A 19,939-nucleotide genomic window follows, 5' to 3' on the forward strand; every position below is an offset into this window, starting at 1 on the left:
TGTCACAAGATCACATGGCTAGTAGGTGTCTGAGGCTAGATTTGAAGTCAGGTCTTTTGGATTCTAGGCCCAGAGCTCTATCCACCAAACCAAGCAGGAGGTTTCTACTTCTCTGGGAAAAAAAATGGGATGGCCATTTTTCAAAGATGTTATAGGGACGATTCCTGGTCTGCTGCAAGATGGGTCCCCTTTCAGGTTCAATTTTAGGATTTTAATTTCCCATCTCTGGGGGTCTTCTTCAGGGACTGTCCGTCAGTCCGTGGACCAGGGATGGACCAGCCGCCTCTGAGCTCCTTCCAGCCCTGACGGCCTAAGATGTCTGGTTCCCCCTAAAAGATACTGAAAGCATTTGGAGATATTTGGGGGACAAAAGACAACCAGGCCTGGGACTGACGGCGGGAGGGAAATGACCCCAGGTGTCCAGTACCCTCATTCACTCGGTTGGCTTTAGAGCAGTAGACATGGTACACTCGCTTGTTTGGGCTAATGTGACATCTCTGCTTTCATCACAATCCTGGGGTGTAAGGAGCCCACGGACCCACTTCCCAGGAAGTTTTTAAAAACAAAATAAACTGAATCTAGGAGGGGCTTCCGGCTGATCTTGATCTATCTCTCGTCCCTGGACCCAGATGGCTCTGGAGGGGAAAATGAGACAGGTGACCTTGCCCAGCCTCCCTCACTTCAATCCAGTTCTCTCTCCCGTCCCAGCATCCCCTCTCTGACGTCGTGGAGCTAAGCCAAACAGCAACGACCTCTGAACCCTCATCGGGATCCTCAAAGACCGAGTCCTCCATCTGGGCCCCCTGAGATTACATTGGAGGCAACTCTGACACGTTAACACTGAAGGATAAACAGTCCGGGGTCAGTGGCCAACCCGGATGACCCGCAGATTTCGCCTGAGATCTTCGGGGAAGCCGCTGGGCACCTGACGCGTGACCCAACTAGAGACAGGATCAAACAAGAGTTTGATGGTGGAAAAGGGGATCTGGGGAGGAAAAGGGGAGCTTGGAGCTTGGGTGGGCATGGCAACCAACGGAACGTGGACTCACCCTTCAAAGAGCTACTCAGCAGGTACCTAAGGAGGCAGAGAGATGGACAGGCGGCTGATATCTGGAGGGAGGCAGAGATAGAGACAGAGGCAGAGAGCTGCAGAGAAAGGCAGAGGTAGAGACAGAGGCAGAGAGCTGCAGAGAAAGGCAGAGATAGAGACAGGGGCAGAGAGCTGCAGAGAAAGGCAGAGATAGAGACAGAGGCAGAGAGCTGCAGAGAAAGGCAGAGATAGAGACAGAGGCAGAGAGCTGCAGAGAAAGGCAGAGATAGAGACAGAGGCAGAGAGCTGCAGAGAAAGGCAGAGGTAGAGACAGAGGCAGAGAGCTGCAGAGAAAGGCAGAGATAGAGACAGAGGCAGAGAGCTGCAGAGAAAGGCAGAGATAGAGACAGAGGCAGAGAGCTGCAGAGAAAGGCAGAGATAGAGACAGAGGCAGAGAGCTGCAGAGAAAGGCAGAGATAGAGACAGAGGCAGAGAGCTGCAGAGAAAGGCAGAGGCAGAGACAGAGGCAGAGAGCTGCAGAGAAAGGCAGAGGTAGAGACAGAGGCAGAGAGCTGCAGAGAAAGGCAGAGATAGAGACAGAGGCAGAGAGCTGCAGAGAAAGGCAGAGATAGAGACAGAGGCAGAGAGCTGCAGAGAAAGGCAGAGAGCTCAGCTTGTAAGAACTGCCCTCGACATCACTCCCTAGAGTAGCCCGCATGCCCGCCTACCCCCAGCCGGGGCACTCAGTCTTGCCATCATGAGCCCATCTTATTCCCAGCCTCCATTTTTTGCTGAGGCACTTGGGGCTCAGCGACTAGCCAGGAACACGCAGCCAGGACGTGGTAAGTGTCTGAGGCTGTGACTGGGGCCCTGCCGACTTCAGGGCCGGCGCTCCATGCACTGCACCCCCAGCCGCCCCTCCAGCTCAGCGACTTAACACGGCCCGGAGCCTGCGGCTCGGTCTTTGTGCCCTCACCAGGCCCGGGAAGCCGGCGCTCTCATTATCCCCGTTCTGGAGGCCAGGGAGCAGATCACTGAGGGCTGCTCAGCGCGGCGTCACTGACTGACCGAGGCACCAGCCAAACAGTCACACAGAGAAGGACTGAGCGCCCTGACGTCACCGCGAAATGTGGAGGCTAGGGCTGAATAACGGCCACGTAATGTAAGCCAGAGTAAACAAATCCCAGAAACACCAGGGCGGGGCCTGTGACTGAGGGAGTACCTGCCGAACGTGCTCGGCCCGGCCCCCACGGGGGGGGGTTCCCGAAGGGCTTATTCCCCCCCCAGCCCTTGTCGCTCCTCCCCAGGGCCCCAGGGACGGGCCGCCAAGACGTCTCCCGCATCCCCAGGCGGGCGCGCGGGCGGCTCTGAGGTGCGGGGTCTTCCCCCCCCCCCCCCGCGCGACCTCCGCCTGTTTGCTGGGGAGTGGGATCAAGCTCCCCGGGGCGGGTTTGGCGGGAAAGCCGCTGACAGCCCCGCCCCCCATATAGCAGCGCGGGGGGCGGGGGGCGGGGCCTTTCCGTGAGACGGGGCGGGCCCACACGTGCGATACGCGGGGGACGTTGCGGCTCCGGGGGGGGGGGGGGGGGGGGGGGGGGAGGCGGCCCCGGCCCGGGCACAGTTACTGACCCTCAAACCCTCCCGGCGAGGGCGGGCCGGGGGCTCCCCCTGCTGGCCGCGGCCGGCTTAGCGCCCGCCGCCCTGGAGCTGCAACCGGGCCCCGAGGCAGGGGGGGGAGGGGGGGAGGGGCCGGCAGAGAAAGGGGGCGGGCTCCTCTCTGAGTCTCCGCCAGCCCCTGAGAGGGGGAGGGAGGGGGGAGGGGAGGGGGAGGGGGGAGGGAAGCGCTTGGGAAAGGGAGAGGACGGGAGGCCGGGGGCCCAGGGACGGTGCAGGTGCGGACCCGCTGCAGGCGGCGTGGGGGGAACCGGGCTTTCTGAATCCCAGCCGGGCCAGGTCCCTTCCCCGAGCTCGCTCCCGGCTCTCATCCTCCCGCGTTCTCCGGTCCTGCCCGCTCCGGGCTCTCGCGCTCTGGGTTCCCGGGCTCAGGCCCCTCTTCTGTGCCGTGTTCTCCGCCCTCCGGCCTCTGGCATTACTCGCTCTCTGTGCTGTGGCTCAGGCCTCTTCCACCTGTTACCCCCTGACTGAGGGTCCTCCCGGGTCACACGTTCTGTCCTGGGCCCCTTCTGGGGGGCGCTTCCTGCCTTCCAAGGCCCTCCCGCCTCCGGCATTGCCGGGAGTCAGGCCCCTTCCAGGCCTGACGTTCCCCCGTGGGACCCTCCCCAGCTCCGGCAGTCCGAGCTCCGAGTTCCGCTCTGACGGAATCCCGGGCTCCGAGGCCTCCCCAGGCTCCTCCCTCCCGGCCCGAGGCCTCCCCAGGCTCCTCCCTCCCCGGCCCGAGGCCCTTCCAGGCTCCTCCCTCCCGGCCCGAGGCCTCCCCAGGCTCCTCCCTCCCCGGCCCGAGGCCTCCCCAGGCTCCTCCCTCCCGGCCCGAGGCCCTTCCAGGCTCCTCCCTCCCGGCCCGAGGCCTCCCCAGGCTCCTCCCTCCCGGCCCGAGGCCTCCCCAGGCTCCTCCCTCCCCGGCCCGAGGCCCTTCCAGGCTCCTCCCTCCCTAGGGTGAGGGATGGTGCTCCCAGCATGGACTCCATCTACACCAGATTCGGAATGACACCGAGCGCTCCTGAGGGCGCGTCCCCCCCACCCTGAGTAGGGGCTTCTTGTCCCTGACGGAGAGAGTTTCACAGGGGTCAGAGCCGGGCAGGACCCTGGAACAGTGTCAGAGCCGGGCAGGACCTTAGGACAGAGACTGTCAGAGACGGGAGCATCCCAACAGCAGCACAAGCACCTACTATGCGCCGCACATGGGGAACCCAAAGACAGAGACAGCCCCTGCTACCTAACGGAGTGAGGCGACAAGCCCCTCCTCAGGAAGCTCCGTCCCAGGGCTCTCCCATCCTGCTGGGCTGGCCTGGCTCGCAGCCTGTGCCCGAACCTCGCCGGGCAGCCCGGGCCCACTCTGGCAAAGACCCTCCCCCACCTCGCTGCCCGGCGGCTCCCGTCATCGCCGGCCCGAGGCTGGACGCAGGCCCGGGAAAGCAGCCAGGCCCACTCTTGCTCCCCCGTCCAGCGCCCGTCTGGCCGTCAGGGGTCAGTCACCCTCGGAGGTCTCGGGGGAAGGACGGACCGAAGCAGCATCTTTGCCTCTGCACCACAGAGCCATAGGTCAGGAACGCTGGGCTGACCCTCTGCCCTCCCACCTGGTCAGCCTGGTCCAGAAGCCCTTGCGGCTTAGCACGGGAGGGGAACCAAAAATTAGCTGAATTAAGAGACTCGGTGGCCAGAGCAGGGAAGGGACAGTCCTTGCCCCTCCTCCCACAGAGCGGTTCGGTTCTCAAAGTCACACTTTAAGAAAGACTTTGGAAAGCTGACGGGTGTCCAAAAGACCCTCCCGGACCCCACGGGGTAGGACATCCTGAGAAACCTGGAAAGGGAAGCCTGCAGGAGGACGTGGCTGCCATCTTCAGGTGTGGCCCAGGGCTCCGAGCTCAGGCAGAGCCGGGCATCCCAAGGGACCCAAGAGGAGCGTCTCACTCAGGAGCCTCGCTCTTGAGAAATTTCCCAAAAGAAGGTTGGGCTTCAAGTTGGGATTTCCCCCAAAGTGGGTAACCGGGTCTCTGACTCCCCTGCTTGTTGCTTAACCAGGACTCAGTGGGTATGAAAAAGAATCTAATTCTCCCCAAATCACCCCCAACGGGGCCCATCAGGCGCCTCCCACTTAGGCAGGGGTCGCTGACCAAACGGCTCCCTTCCCTTGGTCCCGGAATACCCAGCTCGGAGAGTTGGCAAAGTCTGGCCTTCCAGCTCCTCCGAATGTGGAGGGTGCTGGCCAGCACCAGGAGCCCCTCGGGCCCTCCTCCTTGCTGGCCTGGAGTCCAAAGGGGAGAACGGGACCCGGGAGAAGCCCTTTTATGGACAAGAGTCCTTGTCCTTGGCTCCCAGCCAGGGAACGGTGGTGTATTTGCACCAAGTGCCAGGAGCTCCTGGGATCAGATTTCTGCAATAGGCGCCCACCTTGTCATCTCATCAGCCCCTTCTCTGAGGCTAGGAAGGGCCTTCCTGTGGAAGCAAGAACCAGGAGCCTCAGCAAGAAGCTGTAGAGGGAAATTTCAGCTCTATAAAGGAAAGCCCCCAGAAAGGGGATTGAGGTGCCCAGAGTGGTAGCTAATGTTCTGTCCCCAGAGATCTTCAAGCAGAGCCTGGACGAGGGGGTGGGCAAGGGATTTATGCTTAGGTGCAGAGTGGGCTTTTAGCTCTGAGGTTTTGTGTCAGTGGTAAACTAGAGAGAGAACTGATCTTTTTCTTTTCTTTTCTTTTTTTGTAAAAATAGCTTTTTTTTTTTCCAAATACACGCAAAGATAGTCTTCAACATTTGCCCTTGCAAAACCTTGCTTGCCATATCTTTCTCCCTTCTTCCCCTAGACAGCAAATAATCCGATATAAGTTAAACAGGTGCAATTCTCCTAAATATATTTCCACATTTATTGTGCTGCACAAGAAAAATCAGATCAGAAAGGGAAAAATGAGAAACAAAAAGCAAGAAAACCACAACAAAAAGAGTGAGAATGTTATGTTGTGATCCACACTCAGTTCCCACAGGCCTCTCTCTGGGTGCAGAAGGCTCTCTTCATTACAAGATCATTGGAACTGGTCTGAACCATCTCATTGTTGGAAAGAGCCACATGTCTCAGAATTGGTCATCATGTAATTTTCTTGTTGCTGTGTACAGTGATCTCCTGGATCTGCTCATTTCACTCAGCATCAGTTCGTGTAAGTCTCTCCAGGCCTTTCTGAAATCATCCTGTTGGTCATTTCTTACAGAACAATAATATTCCATAATATTCATATACCACAATTTATTCAGCCATTCTCCAACTGAGGGGCATCCACTCAGTTTCCAGTTTCTTGCCACTACAAAGGGGGCTGCTATAAACATTTGTGCTCATGGGGTCCCTTTCCCTCCTTTAAGATCTCTCTGCAATACAGAGCCAGGAGAGACATTGCTGCATCAAAGGGCCTGCACAGTTTGATATTCCTTTGGACATAATTCCATATTCTTCAGAATGGTTGGATCAAGAGAACTGATCTTGAAATGAGAAAGATCTGAGTCCAAATCTTGTCTCTGACACATGCTAGCTGTGTGACTTTTAACCTCCCTGTGCCCCAGCCCACATTCTAATACTAAAATACTCCAGAGCAAGCTCTGATCTCTATTATGTGTTCCTCACTAAGAGTTTCCCCTGTGCTGATAAAAATAACAGATCCAGTTTTTTTTCAATTTAATTTAAAATTAATTAATTTAAAAAATTAATTCCTCCATCCAGAATGGGGTGTCTCCTTCTTCTGAACATATCTTAAGCTTATTTATTTGTTGGCTTTCAAGTATTTTAAAATTTATATTCAGTTTATTAATCCTCCCTTTTTCTTTTTTTCTAATGTATGTTTGTAGGCTACTTTATATGCATCCCAGAAATTTTCTTGTGTTGTTTTATCATTATCATTTGCGTAATTATTAATTGTTTCTATGATTTGTTCTTTGACCCATTCATTATTTAAGATTTTATCATTAAGTCTTTTTGGGGGGATATGTGTCTTTTTTTTGTGGATCTTAAACCAATAACTATTTTTACTGCATTATAGGTCTGCAATGTATCATTACTTATTTCTGCCATTTTACATTTGTTTGCAATGTCTCCATGCCCTAGTACACAGTCAATTTTTGTAAAAGTTGTATGTAGTGATGTGAAATGTCTGTTCGTGAAGGACAAAGCCAAAATGGCAGGGGCAAGTGAGTACTTTTTTTCAAGCTCTCCCAATACTTCCTTCTAAATGATTTTAGAAAGTGTGTTGAACCAAATTCTGAGACCAGAGTGGCTTGGACTGAAAGGAGTCTGCAGATGGTGGGACAGAACTGGCCTGGAACGTGGTTTGGTAAAAATGGCCCCAGATATGGGCCTGAGCAGAGATGGGCCTTGGAGGTAGCAAAAGGAGCAGCAGCAGCAGCAGAAGCGGTGATAACTGAAGCCCCCAGCACATGGGGAGGGCAAGGGCACTGAGCCCCTACTCAGAAAGGGATTCAGGTGGGTCCCTGAGCTGTCACCGGGTACAGGGCAACTCCTTCATTCATTACCCAGTTAGGGTCTCAGTTTCAGGGCAGAAAGAAGTGGTTGTGATTGTGAGAGATCGAGGGCCTTCTGTGGGAAAGGACTACAGGACAGTGACCAGATCATGCCCCAGATCATTACAGCACTTTGGAAGCACTAAAATGTAGAGGCCTCCGGACCTAACTGTGGAAGCAGCCCAAGGACATAAATGACTAAAGCCCAAGCTAACCATCCCCTCCAGAGAACAGCAGAGCCTCACTCTAATGCAAAACCCAAAATAAAAAAATGGGCTAGAAAAGGAGCAAACAATAAAAACAACAAAAGAACCTGATCATAAAAGTCTTCTAAGGCTCAAGACAAAATCAAAAGAAGACAACAGTGCGAAAGCATCTACAAACAAGGCCCCAAAGAAAAATGCAGATTATGTATAAATACAACAAGAATTAACAGGAGAGATGTTTTGAAAAGAGCAAAAAAAATTTAATTGGATAAGAACAGTAGAGGAAAATTTGGGAAAACAAATGAGAGCAGTGCAGGAAAATTATGAAACAGGAATTCATGGCTTGGTAAAAAGAGGAACAAAAAATACTGAAGAAAATAACTCTTTAACAATCAGAATTAGCAAAATGAAAAAAAGAGGTACAAAAGCTCACTGAGAAAAATTACTCATTAAAAATTAGAATTGATCAAGTGGAAGTTAATGATTTTGTTAGACATTAAGAAGCAATAAAAGCAAATCAAAAGATTGAAAAATAGAAGAAAATTTGAAATATCTCATAACTTACCTGGAAAATAGATTAAGGGAGAAATATTTTAAGAATTATTAGACTACCTGCAAGCTATAATTTTTTAAAAAGATCCTAGAAATCAGATTTTTTTTTTTTTTTTTTTTTTTTTTTACAGTTTAGAGGAACACCTTTCAAATTTATTTCTTAGGGTTATATATCTTTTTTTTTTAAATAGCCTTTTATTTACAGGATATATGCATGGGTAACTTTACAGCATTAACAATTGCCAAACCTCTTGTTCCAATTTAGAAATCAGACTTCAAGAAATTATAAAGGAAAACTGCTTAGATATATTAGAACCAGAGGGCAAAATAGAAAATCCACTGGTTATTTCTTGAAAGAAAGGGAAACTCCCAGGAATAGTTTTGCCAAATGCCAGAATTCCCAGGTCAAGGAAAAATATTGCAAGTAGCCAGTAAAATATGATTCAAATATCATAAAGTGATAGGCTCACACGAGATTCTTAAAGGAAAGAGCTTGGAATATGATAGTCCAGAAAGCAAAGGAACTATGATTATAACCAAAAATAGCCTATCTAGCAAAAATTAATATAATCTGACAGGAGGAAAGGACTTTCAAGCGTTCCTGTTGGAAAAAAAAAACAGAACCAAAAAAGAAAATTTGACATTCAAACACAAATCCCAAGAGAAACATAAAAAGATAAACATGAATGATAAATCACAATGATTTACCAGATTAAAACATTTACATTCTTATAAGGGAAAATTGTACATGTAAACTCTTACAAACTTTGTCATTGTTAGGATAGTTAAAAGAAGGCCTCTTAGAGAAAGGGCCTGAGTGTGAGTCTATTATGTTGGGATGATCTCCAAAAAAGTAATGAAAAGATGGCAAAGAGGGATTCGTGAGTAGAAAGAGGAAGGGAGAGGAAAATGGAGGAAATTATTTTGTATTAAAAAAGAGTTCAAAAAGGAGTATTTACAATGGCAAGGGGAATGGGAAGGCAGGCAATGCTTGAACCCCTCATCTCAACTGGTTCAAAGATGTACAAATATATACACATATATAGAAATATGTGTGTATAGACAGATAGCTCTTGTTTTACATTACAAATTTTACATAAAGAATTTTGAAAGGAACATGCATTCCAAAAGAAAACAGAAATCTGTATTAACTTTACTGTACACTCTCTCTCTACCACTCCTTTTCCTTGACTTGGGGCTACTTGGCCTCCTATATTTCCTCCCTTACACCCCCCCCCCCAAGAAAAAAGAAACTTTAAAAATCTCTCCTAGTGAAAACAGAAGAACGGATTTGCTATGAAACAACTACTGCTGCCTCGAGGATTGACTTCAACCTCTGGTACCAAGAGAGAAGACTTTGTGCCATTTCCATCCACCTGCCTGTCTGTCTCTGTGTCTGTCTTCTGACCACCTGTGCTTGGTACCTTTTGTACCTCCCCACTCCCCAGTCCATGTGACCCATGTTCTCCACATTTCTGCATTCTGCATGATCTTCCCTCAGTTCAGACCAGGCCTCCAGGTGGCTGGTCCCACTCCTACATGTTCTTGCTCCTGCTTTTGCTTCTCTGCCTCAAGTTCTCACATGTCCTTCAACTGTGCACCAGCTTACTCCCTCCACAGGCATATAGCGGCTCTTTCCTCTCTTCCTCCCTTTCTTAAGTCTACATGCAAATTCGCTTTATGTAAAAACCACTTTGTAGAAGTCTCCAGGACAACCCACTTACATAAAGCATGATTTATCTGTACACAGTTAGGTATAGAAACTCATCTTGTCCTACAGAAAAGTAGGAGGGGAAGGGGCTAAGAGAAAGAAAGAAAAGTTGATAAAATCAAGGGAGGTAGTGGTGAGAGGCAAAATAGATTTTAAGAAAGGTACAAAATAAAAAAGAGAAGGATAAATAGAAGAGAATGGGATGGAGGAAAAACACACAATCATAATTGTGAATGTGAATGGAATGAACTTGCCCATAAAATGGAAGAGGAGAGCAGAATGGATTAGAAACAAGAATCCAATAATGTATTGTTTACACAATTACACAATTGGAAGAGACACACACACACACAGAATTAAGAGGTTAGAGCAGAATTTATTAAGCTTCAGCTGAAGTAAAAAGAAAAGAAAAGAAATATGTATATTCTTTTGCATTCCCATTTAGAAGATGTCATAAGTTGTTTAACTTTAGTTTTTCCAGCTTCTGTTCTGTTCTGTTTTCTACTTTCATTAATCTTCTTGTTATACTGATCCAAAACAGAAAAAAAGAGAGAGAGCGGTAGAGAAAGAGACAGAGAGAAACATAAACACAGAGAGAGAGACACACACAGACACAGAGACAGAAACAGACAAAGAAAGAGAGACACACAGAGAGAAAGACAGAGAGACAGAGAGACAGACAAAGAAAGAGACAGAGAAACACACACAGAGAAAGACAGAGATAGACAGACAGGGAGGGAGAGAGGGAAAGAGAAAGGGAGAGAGTGAGGGAGCACTACTGATACCTCCTAACATTATTGTATTATCATCTATTTTTGAAGCTCAGTTAATTTTTTTAAATGAATTTGGATGTAAAACCTTTGGAGTATATATGTTAATATTAATATTGCTTTTTTGTTCATGGTTTCTTTCAGCTTAAAGCCATTTTTTGTTTATCCTTTGGTATTTTCTGAATGTTTGGTTTTTCTTTGTCAGATAGGATAATTGCAATTCCTGCTTTGGGGGATTCACCTGATGAACTGTAAATCTTTTCTCAAAAAATACTTTTATTTTAAAAATGTGTTTCTTGTACGTAAAAGTAAGTAAGTAAAGTAATGTGTTTCTTGCAAGTAAAAGTAAGTAAGTAAAGTAAAGTAAAAAAGTAAGTAAAACAGGTTTTTCCTTATCCAATCTGTTACTTTGTCATTTGAATGGACTATTCACATTTAAAATTATGAAAGTTAGATTTATATTTTCCTCCATTTGTATCCATTATCAGGATTTTTCAAATTGATATTTTTTTCGCTTCCTCTGTAAACAAATGATGTCTACAGTTGCGTTAGTTTAATTATTTTTAAATGTGGTTTATTCTCACTAAGTCTTCCTCTTTCAATCAAAAATCTCTTCCTCCATTTGCCACTCCTCTTCCTTTGAATTTTGCTTATTCATTTTATTTGGTTGTTTAATTCCTCTTCTCTCAACACTCTAGTTGATCAAGCAGAATTTCTCTTTTTTTTTTCTCTTTAACTTGTCCTTTTTATTTTTAAAATTTAATTTTCTTTACCGTTTTCCCCAAAAAGAGTTTTTCTTTATTATCCGTTCTTCCTCTCTGTCTACTTTAAACCTTATTCTCTGAATCACAGTCATTTTCCAAATTCGTTCGCTCACTATTCTTTTCCTTCCTCGCGGAATGAGGTTACCGTTCTTAATTCTCTTGCTAAGAGCAGTTTCCATTGTAGAGTTTATCCTCTAGGCCTACCTTTTCCATAATACCTCACTTCGAGAATAATTCCATTCCTGCAGGTGATAGAGAGGACATTGTGCCTGGCAGGGTCTGTCCCACTCTATTCCTCATTATGCAGCCCACTTCTGATCTATATCTTACCCTTGGCTATTGCTTCAAAATATCCTCACTGGGTCCATTTCCTTTCATCTTCTCAGGTACCAGTTTTCCTCAAGGCTCCAATTCCCTTTGCCAAAGCAAGACGAGTAGTGCATCCAAGCACCAAATCCCATCTGTCCACACCTAGATCATGTTTCCCATGTCCTTTCACAGGACATCTTTGTTCTCCCATGATGACATTCATTAATTGTATCCCCTCCACCACCATAGCAAGGGTTCTCCTTTTTTCCTCCCCTTTTCCATTCTCTCTCCCTACCTTCTCATTCACTACAGGTCCTTTTCCTGAAGAACCACATTCACCTTCCCCTTATTGCCAGCCTTTAACTTAACTAAGGCACATCACAAAGGCCCCCCTCTCTTCTTCCTCTCTCCCCTTCCATGAACTCTCCATATTGAGTCACCTGTAGGCTATGTACCACCAAGAGGTGCCCTAGGTCCACCTCTTCACTGTTATGCTCACCTTAGTTCCCCGCTTCACCCTCAGCTTCTTATGTACATTAGAAAGAAGTCTCCAACTTGTCTCTCTGCTTTCATTCCTGCTGTTGATGCTCTTGTCTGATACACTCATTCACTTCTGAATTTCTCTTTGAGCAGCAAGTAATCTCTTTGGGTCTGGGTTATTTTTCTGAGGATATTTTGAATATCTACTTATTAATGAATATTCATCTCTTTTTCATTTATGGTTAAATTCAAATTTTCAGGGTAGGTCACTTTTGGCTGCATCCTGAACTTCATTGTTTTTCAGAACATATCATTCCATTCCCTCCTGTATTTTCAGATGGATGTAGAATAGTCTTGTGCTATTCTAATTTCCTTTTCTCTGAATTTCAAGGTCTTTCTCTTAATTATTTACAGAATTTGGGTTTTTTTAAATTGAATTTGAATTGAATTATGAAATTTAATTGCCATGTATCTTGGAGTTTACAGCCTTGGATTATGTTTATGTGTATGTATATTTTCTGGAGGTGATCTATGGAATCTTTTGATTGATATTTTATTCTCTCTGTTCAGAAATTCTGGACAGTTTTCTTCTATTATTCCTTGCATTATAGTAGTCATGTTTTTAAACTTCTTGATTTTTTTTCTGGAAGATCTATAATTCTTAAGTTGTCTCTACACATCTTGTCTTTGTGGCCAAAATATTTTGCTTGAAGAGCGCATGTGCTTTTTAAGTTTTTTGCTCTTTATGTCTCTCCTTGCAGATTGTCCTTCACAGCTGTGTATTTTCATTCCTAATCAATTGTCCTCTCTTGTTTCATTGGTGATACCTGCTATCCTAGGTTCATGTCTTTTTATTGCTATGCAAGCCAGTAATTTTTCTTTCATAATTCTTTTATTTTTCTTTTTTTTTAAGAAATTCTTTTTAAAATTTCCTTTTTAAATCATTCAGTAGCAACTTGTTGTGGTTCCATCTTTTCTTCAAATTTCACAAGGTACTCTGGTCAGGTCTTAGACAGTATTTATTCACAGATGTCTGCGTTCGTAGACTAGATCTGAAGGCTCTCTTTCTGCTCGTCATGTTTTCTCCATTAATTTCTCTGCTATTTTCTAAGATCTGAGAAGTTTCCCCCCTCCCCCTGATATCGTAGGTAATTTCAGTTTTGTTTTCTTCTGTATTTCACTTTCTGACTCCCTCCCTTCTAATGCTGGTTTCCCTCTGTGCAGTAACTCGGGCAATCCTCTCTCATGGCTGACCAGCCTAAATCTCTGCTTTTGGGTGGTGATGGCTGGGGGGGCGCCCCTAAAGGGCCCCTATCCCCCCGACCCCCCTCACCGCACAGCATCCTGTCTCATTATTCCCCGTTTCTCAGCCTCCGGCTCCACTGCAAGGCTCATGGCCGAGCTGCTGTTTCCGAAGCTGAGGAAGTTTCTGCTGTTTGGGGTTTGAATGGGGAGCGGGTCCCAGTCCACTCGAAAGGAAAGGGAGCTTGGGCTCCGCTGTGAGTCACCCCCTGCTCCTCCATAGCTCTGGAGCTGGGCCGGGGCCTTTGCCTCGGTACCTGGGCGAGTGCGTTGTCTAGTACAGTCCCACTGCTGCCGGGTAGCATGGAGGGAGAAGGGGAGGAGGCTACCAAGGGAGCTCATCAGCCATTAGGGCATCAAGGTTTTGTTTAATCTTCTCTTAGATTCTGGTGTCCGGGACCACGGGGAAGCTGAAGTTGTGGATCTCTGGTGAATATCTGCCTTGTGGAGGTTTGAAAGGTCATGGGTCAGAGGAAATGTCCGGTCCTATAATTACTGGACACCTGACCCAGACCTGGATCCTGCTTTCTCTTCTGGACCTTCCCTCCCCTTCCGCTAATTCTTACTTTACTGGGACCTCCAGTTTCTCCAAGGAGGGAACGGGGTTGAGGGAGAATCTATTAGCGAATTGTGGCTGGTGTCCAGAGGCCTTCTAAAGTTTCCCTGTTTATCTGGATCAGTGCTTAAAACTAATTGCCCTATTAATGTGGAAAAACAACCCTCGCCATCGTGAGTTTTCCAAAGGGCAAGTTGACTTCCAAGAAGAAAAAAGCGATTTTCTCATTCTTATAATAACAACAATAGTGATGTAAAAAGAAAGATCAAGACCAAACGCCCTCTGGAAAGAGTTTGTCCCCTCACACCCTAATGACTCTCAGGCTGACGCCTGCCTCAACCACGAAATGCTAGCTTCCCACCATCTGCTGTTAATCAAGCACAAGGGAACAATGAGCCCCACATCTGCTTGCAGAATGCCCAGGCTCCGTGGCGTCACCCCCGGCTGCCCACCCGCTCGTCCGCCCGGGCGCAGGGCCCGGCCCGGGAGTCCGGGGGCCAGGAGGGACCCGGAGAGCCGGAGCCTGGCATGCTGGAGACAGAGGGGACTTTGGAAGGTCCGTGGTAGAGCCCAGAGTGGAGAACATTAGAGTAGGGGAGACGTCAGCAAGAACATAGAGAGTGAGTTCTGCACAATCACCCAGAGCACAGAACACATATGTATATGTGTGTATGCAAGTGTATACATGTACATGTATGTCACATGTGTACATGGACATGTGTATAAATGCACACATGTATATAAATGTGTATGCATATAGGTATATGTGAGGATATGTATGTAAACATATATGTACATGTATGTGTATAAATATATGTATGCACACACATATAATATGTGTGTATGAATGTGTGCACATGTATATAAATGTGTGTATTACATATAGGTGTATATATGTAAGTAAACATGTGTGTACATGTATGTGCATATATGTAACTGTATTGCATGTGTACGTATGTACATTATGTGTGTGCATATATGTGTATGAATGTACATACATATATATGTGTAAATACACATAGATATGTGTATATATGTAAGTGTATGTATGTGTATGTGTAAATATAAAATTGTGCGTATACATATAGGCATGTGTAAGTGGATATATATATATATATATGTGTATACGTATTGTGTGTATACATATGTATGTATATGTAAATGTGTGTATGTTTCTGTCCATTTCTGATTTTTCTCAGTTTTTAGCAAACTTCTCCCTCCCCCCGGGCGCTGGAGGCCCTTCCAATAAGTTCACGCTGCGCCCCGCCACACATCCTGCTCTCTAGCCGGGGCCCCCTCTGCTCCCCGAACTCGTCCTCCGCTTGGTCTCTGTGATAGTTTCTTCGGCCACTGGACCCACAGGGTTCTGGGAGAGGGAGGGGGACCTTGCAGACCCCCTCGGACTCTTTGCAGAACATAAGGCCGAGAGCTGGGGAAGCCTAGTGGTTAGTCCAGCCAATTCAAGACCAGGTAACTTGGCCAAAGTCACCCACGCAGCAAGCATCCAAGGATGACCCCCTCCCCCCATCAGGCTCCCTGGGGGTGCCTCCCTAGGCCCCCCTGTAACCTCCAAGCACCAGCTTTCACTCAGGACAAACAAACGCATCAGGATTTTTTTTTGTTGCTTTTTATTGAAACAGTAAATGCCCCCCCACGGCAGAGCAGAGGTGGCAGGGGCTACAAGCTCCAATCGGCTTCCTTTTTTTTGACGAGGTCAAAGGCAGTGCTCTGGAACAGAATTGGAACGAACTTTCCTAGTCTAACAATCACTACAAAACAGCAAGTAGCTCAACAACTTTGCAAAGGAAATGCACCTTACAAGGGACTTAAAAGAAACTTTTGGGCCTTTTTTGCTTCTGTGACTTAACTGGCTCCGGGTGTCAGGGAAATGAGGGCCTGGTGACTGTGTAAAGGCTGGTGGGTAGTTCCCCCCCCCCCCGCCTTGTAAGGGGGGAAGGGGTGAGTCAGGACCCTCTCTCATATGGCTTCAACAAATAACACTGCGCCCCTTAGCCCCAACTCTCTTCTTTGGCCTGTAACTGGGCCACATAAAGGGGCAGATCGTCCCCGTCCCTGGGAGCCGGTCCCTTCCAAAATCCCGGGAGGGAAGGGTGGGCAAATTAATCTCTGGGGAGCCCTTTCCTCCTCGACCGGGGAAACACCAAATTCATTCTTGGCCCGGTGTAGTCCCAAGCTGGGCCAGACCCCTCCCCCTCTCCCCGGGGGAACTTCGCCTCTCCTATCTCTTCCCCACCCCCATCTGGCCAGAACTGGACCCCATTTCTGAGGCTAATCATCAGCGTCAGCGAGCCTTCTCTGAAGCTGACATTTGGGCTGCGCCCCTCAGCCCCCATTGGGAGACCCCCTCCCTCTGCCCGCCGGGGCTGCAGCCAGGGCCAATGCCCCCTCTCTGGGGGGGGGGGGCCCTGAGGACCCCGGGCCCTCAGTTGGCCGGCTCCTGGGGAGACGGCTGGCTGTGCTCACACATCACCGCCGAGTCGGAGACGTCGGTCAGGGTGGCTGAAAGAGAAACGGAGCAAGGCGTGAGCTTCACTTTGGGCCTAAAAAAGCAGCGCAAAATGAGTCCTCCCGCTGCAGCCGGTCGCTGAGCTAGTCGGAAGCAGGGTTTGGACTCGGTGCGCTCCCCACTGACCCTCTGGGCTGGGGCCTGGGGGTCGTTTCTGAGAAACCACAAGGGGCCCGGTGAGTCAGCGGCTGCTCTGCCCCATTAGCTCCCCTACAATCCGGCAACCGGAGCCGACAGAGTCTGCGGGAGCCCGGCCCCCCTCTGCAGGCCTTGGCGCACAGTGGGCTCCCGAAGTGCTCGGGCCGAGGGTCACTCACCGGTGGATTCTTTGGCGGTGTCGGCCAGAACGTTCAGCGGGAGAGGAGGGGGGATGTAGTGGATCCCCGGCAGAAAGCCCGGAGGGATGAACTGAGGCAGCGGAGGGTAGTAGCCTTGTCTGAAGTCCCCGCTGGAATCCTGCATCTTGGGAGACACGGAGCGGGCCCTGAATCCGCACCGGGAGGGACGGGGCCGAGGGATCCCCCCAGGGCCCTGCCACTGAGCCACTTGTGGGGGGGTCACAGGCGGAAATGGAGCCAAGCAGCGGCTCCCCCTTCTCTTAACGGGCAGGGGTCACACTCAGAGACCCACGGAGCTCCGGAGGGGCAGCCGGAGCCAGGGGTGCAGGGGGAGTGGGAGGAGCCTCTGTGCATTTCTTGAACAAATGCACTCATTCCCAATACCTGAAAATTGCCCATCTGGGGCTCGCAGGGCAGCTCGGCGAGTGGGGGGGAGGGGCCAACCTAAAACTCAGGATTAACCATCCACCATGAAGAAGAAAGCTTTGGGTGGGGGTGGGTTTGTCAAGGAGCACTGATTAAATCACAGAAAGAAGATGGGGGGTCCTGGGGTCCGAGAGTGAGAGCCAGAAGGGACCTCGGAGGCCGCCCAGTCTGGCTCCCCCAGTTACAGAAGAGGGAACAGGCCCAGAGACAAAGAACTTGTCCGAAGCCGCAGCTGGGAAATGTCAGAGGTGGGATCGCACCCACGTCCCAGCCCCAGAGGGTCTGGACCTGTCTACGTTCTGGGTCTGCTTCCTCTTCTGTAAAACGAAGCCATGCGAGGGGGGAGGGGAGTCGGGCCTCGGCTGAAGGAGAGGGAGCTGCTTGTGTGGGTCAGCCCAGCCCCGGGCTGACAGGAGCCCTGAAAGGCGGCCCCTCCCCTGAGGAAGCCGGGCCACGCCCAACCCCCGCTCACCAGCAGAGAAGAGGAGGTCCCCGCTCCGTGGTTGCTGGGGACGTGGCGGAAGCCCCTCTGGAGGGGGAGCCCCGGGGCCGCGGGGCCGCCGCGGTAGCTGGGCTGGTTGACGAGGCCCAGCGGGAACGGGCGGTAGTGGTACATGTTGGCGTACCCAGGATACATCTTAGACTGCTCCCTCTCCAGATACTCAGGGCCCATCATGCACTCCGGGGCCACGTTGGGAGGATGCCCTGGTGGAGACAAGAGCGGGGGCGGGGTCACCTGGGGCGGCCCAGGACAGCCCCCCAGGGAGGGCCGAGGCCTGGAACCGGAGGCCGCCCCCAGAGTGGGCCCGAGGCCTGGATTCGGAGGCCGCCCCCCCCCCCGGGAGGGGCCGGGAGGCCTGGAACCGAGGCCCCCCCCCAGGGAGGGGGGGAGGCCTGGAACCGGAGGCCCCCGGGGCCTGAGGCCGGATTCGAGGCCGCCCCCCAGGGTGGGCCCGGGGCCTGGATTCGGAGGCCGCCCCCACAGTGGGCCCAGGACTCATTTACAAGGAGGCTTCCTCCCCCAGAGCTCGGAGGGGGCCGAGCCCATCACCTCGAAGCCCAAGCTACGGCGGGCCTAAGGTGGCTGGAGCGGCCCGAGCGCGGCTTCTCCCCGGGCGGGGCTCCCCACGGATGAGGCTGTGAGCGGCCCCGCTTGGGGGCAGGGCCCGGCCCCGGCATCCCCGGCTCATGGCGGAAAGAGCGCTTTGTAAAAGTCCCGGCGGCCCGTGTTACAGCCACGTGGGGATTGTAGCCCGGGAGGGGGAGGGGAAGCCGGGAGGGGGAGGGGAGACCCAGCGCTCTGGAAGCGGGCCCAGGCTCGGTAAAGGGTTCGGGCCCCTTCCCCCGGGCTCCCCGCCGCCTAAACGACTAGGGCGCTTGGCCCCGGACCCCCCAGCCGGGACTCCATTTTCCGGCTTTGTCGGAACACGGAGGCGGCCCTTCTAGAAGGAAGGGCCCGGGGAGGCCGCGGCCCGCGCCCCATCTTGTCCGGGCAGAACCCGGGGCTCGGAGGGGGGGGCGCCCCGGGCGCCCACCCGGCCCGCCGGGCGCAGCGCCGGGCCCCCTGGGCCCCTCTCCCGGGCCGCTAAGGGCCACGGGGGGAGGGAGGTGGCGTTCCCCGGGCCCAGGGGGGGGGGGCCCGGCCCGCCCCCCCTCCGCCCCGACCCGGGCCGCCCCGGACGCTGCAAGGGGGCTCCCTGGGGCCGTTCCGTCCGCCCCCCCCGGTGGCCCGCCGGGTCCACCGTCGGGCAGGGGGGGCTGGCGGAGGCCGAGAGCGGCGGCGGCGGGGCGCGGGCGGGCGGCAGCGGCAGGGAGGGGCAGCGCAGGAGGCCCGCAGCAGCCCTCCAGGCCCCGGACGCCCATCCCCGGGGGGCCCCGGGCTGCCCCCGGGCCCCCCCCGGGGCCCCCGGGCCCCGCCCGGCCCGGGCCGGGGCCCATGGGGGCGGGCGGGCGCGGGCCGGGCTGGGCCGAGGGCCCGGCAGGGGGGGGCAGGGCGGGCGCAGGGCGCGGGCCCCGGGCCGGGCCCCGGCCGGGCCCGGGCCGGGGGCCTCGGGGGCGCGCGGGTCCCGCCGCGTGCACTGCCGCAACCCTGCGCCAACTTCTGGCCGTGATGAGGGTAGCACTTCTCGAGGTGCACTGCCCAGCGCACTTTGCCCACGGCCCCGAGGGCACCAGGAAGCCGTGGTTGCGAGGGGCACTTGGGGTGCGGGCATCTTGCGGGGGCCGCCCCTTGGGGCCCGCTTGGGGCCCAGCCCCGGGCGGGAGGGGAGGCGGCGGCGGAGGAGGCGGAGCGGGCGGAAGGCCCGCGCGCCCCAGGTCGCTACACTTGTAGCAAGTCGGCGCCTCCGCGGACCACTTGCACAGCAGGCCCTTTTTCGGGTGCAGCAGCGGCCCCTGCACCCCGGGGGCCCGCGGAGGGGAGCTGCCGGCGCTCATCGGGGCGGCGCGGGCCGCGGGCTGGGGCGGCGGGGCGAGGGGCGCCCTGCCGCCCGGGGAGCAAGGCGCGCCCGAGCCCCGGGAGGCCGGGCCTGGAGACCGTCCGGTGGGGGAGGGGCGGGGGCGGGAGGGGGTGTTGCTCGGCCTGAGCGCGGCCCGGGCCCCCCCCGCGCCCCCGAGCCCGGCCCGCGCCCGGCAGGAGCCTGCAGCCAGGGGGCATCTCTGCAAAGCTCGAGCATCGACGGTCCCCGGGGTGCAGAGAGCCGGGCGAACCCCCTCCCCGCGGATTCCCCCGGGGCACAGGGAGGAGCCCCCCCCACGGCCGAAAGCCAGCACCGGGAAGGCCCTGCCGTGCCGGGC

At 52.4% G+C, this 19,939-nt stretch overlaps 1 protein-coding gene across 3 annotated transcripts; it reads right to left on the bottom strand.

Moving 5' to 3' along the window:
• Window positions 1-15,988: 15,988 nt before the first annotated feature.
• Window positions 15,989-18,393, bottom strand: DMRTB1 (DMRT like family B with proline rich C-terminal 1). 3 transcript variants are annotated; one of them, XM_031969085.1, is made up of 4 exons: window positions 18,149-18,393; window positions 17,616-17,848; window positions 16,697-16,835; window positions 15,989-16,372 (listed from the first exon to the last, which is right to left on the bottom strand). In XM_031969085.1, the coding sequence occupies exons 1-4, from the start codon at window positions 18,189-18,191 to the stop codon at window positions 16,296-16,298; spliced, it is 492 nt and encodes a 163-aa protein (XP_031824945.1). In that variant the 5' UTR covers window positions 18,192-18,393; the 3' UTR covers window positions 15,989-16,295. The 3 variants fall into 3 exon arrangements, with proteins under 3 accessions (XP_031824945.1, XP_031824944.1, XP_031824946.1); XM_031969084.1 differs by having other exon boundaries at window positions 16,697-16,841; window positions 18,149-18,385; XM_031969086.1 differs by having other exon boundaries at window positions 16,697-16,841; window positions 18,195-18,381.
• Between the last annotated feature and the right edge of the window lie 1,546 nt (window positions 18,394-19,939).

This window comes from Sarcophilus harrisii, chromosome 4 (assembly GCF_902635505.1).
Source record: "Sarcophilus harrisii chromosome 4, mSarHar1.11, whole genome shotgun sequence".
In the NCBI taxonomy this organism is placed as follows: domain Eukaryota; kingdom Metazoa; phylum Chordata; class Mammalia; order Dasyuromorphia; family Dasyuridae; genus Sarcophilus; species Sarcophilus harrisii.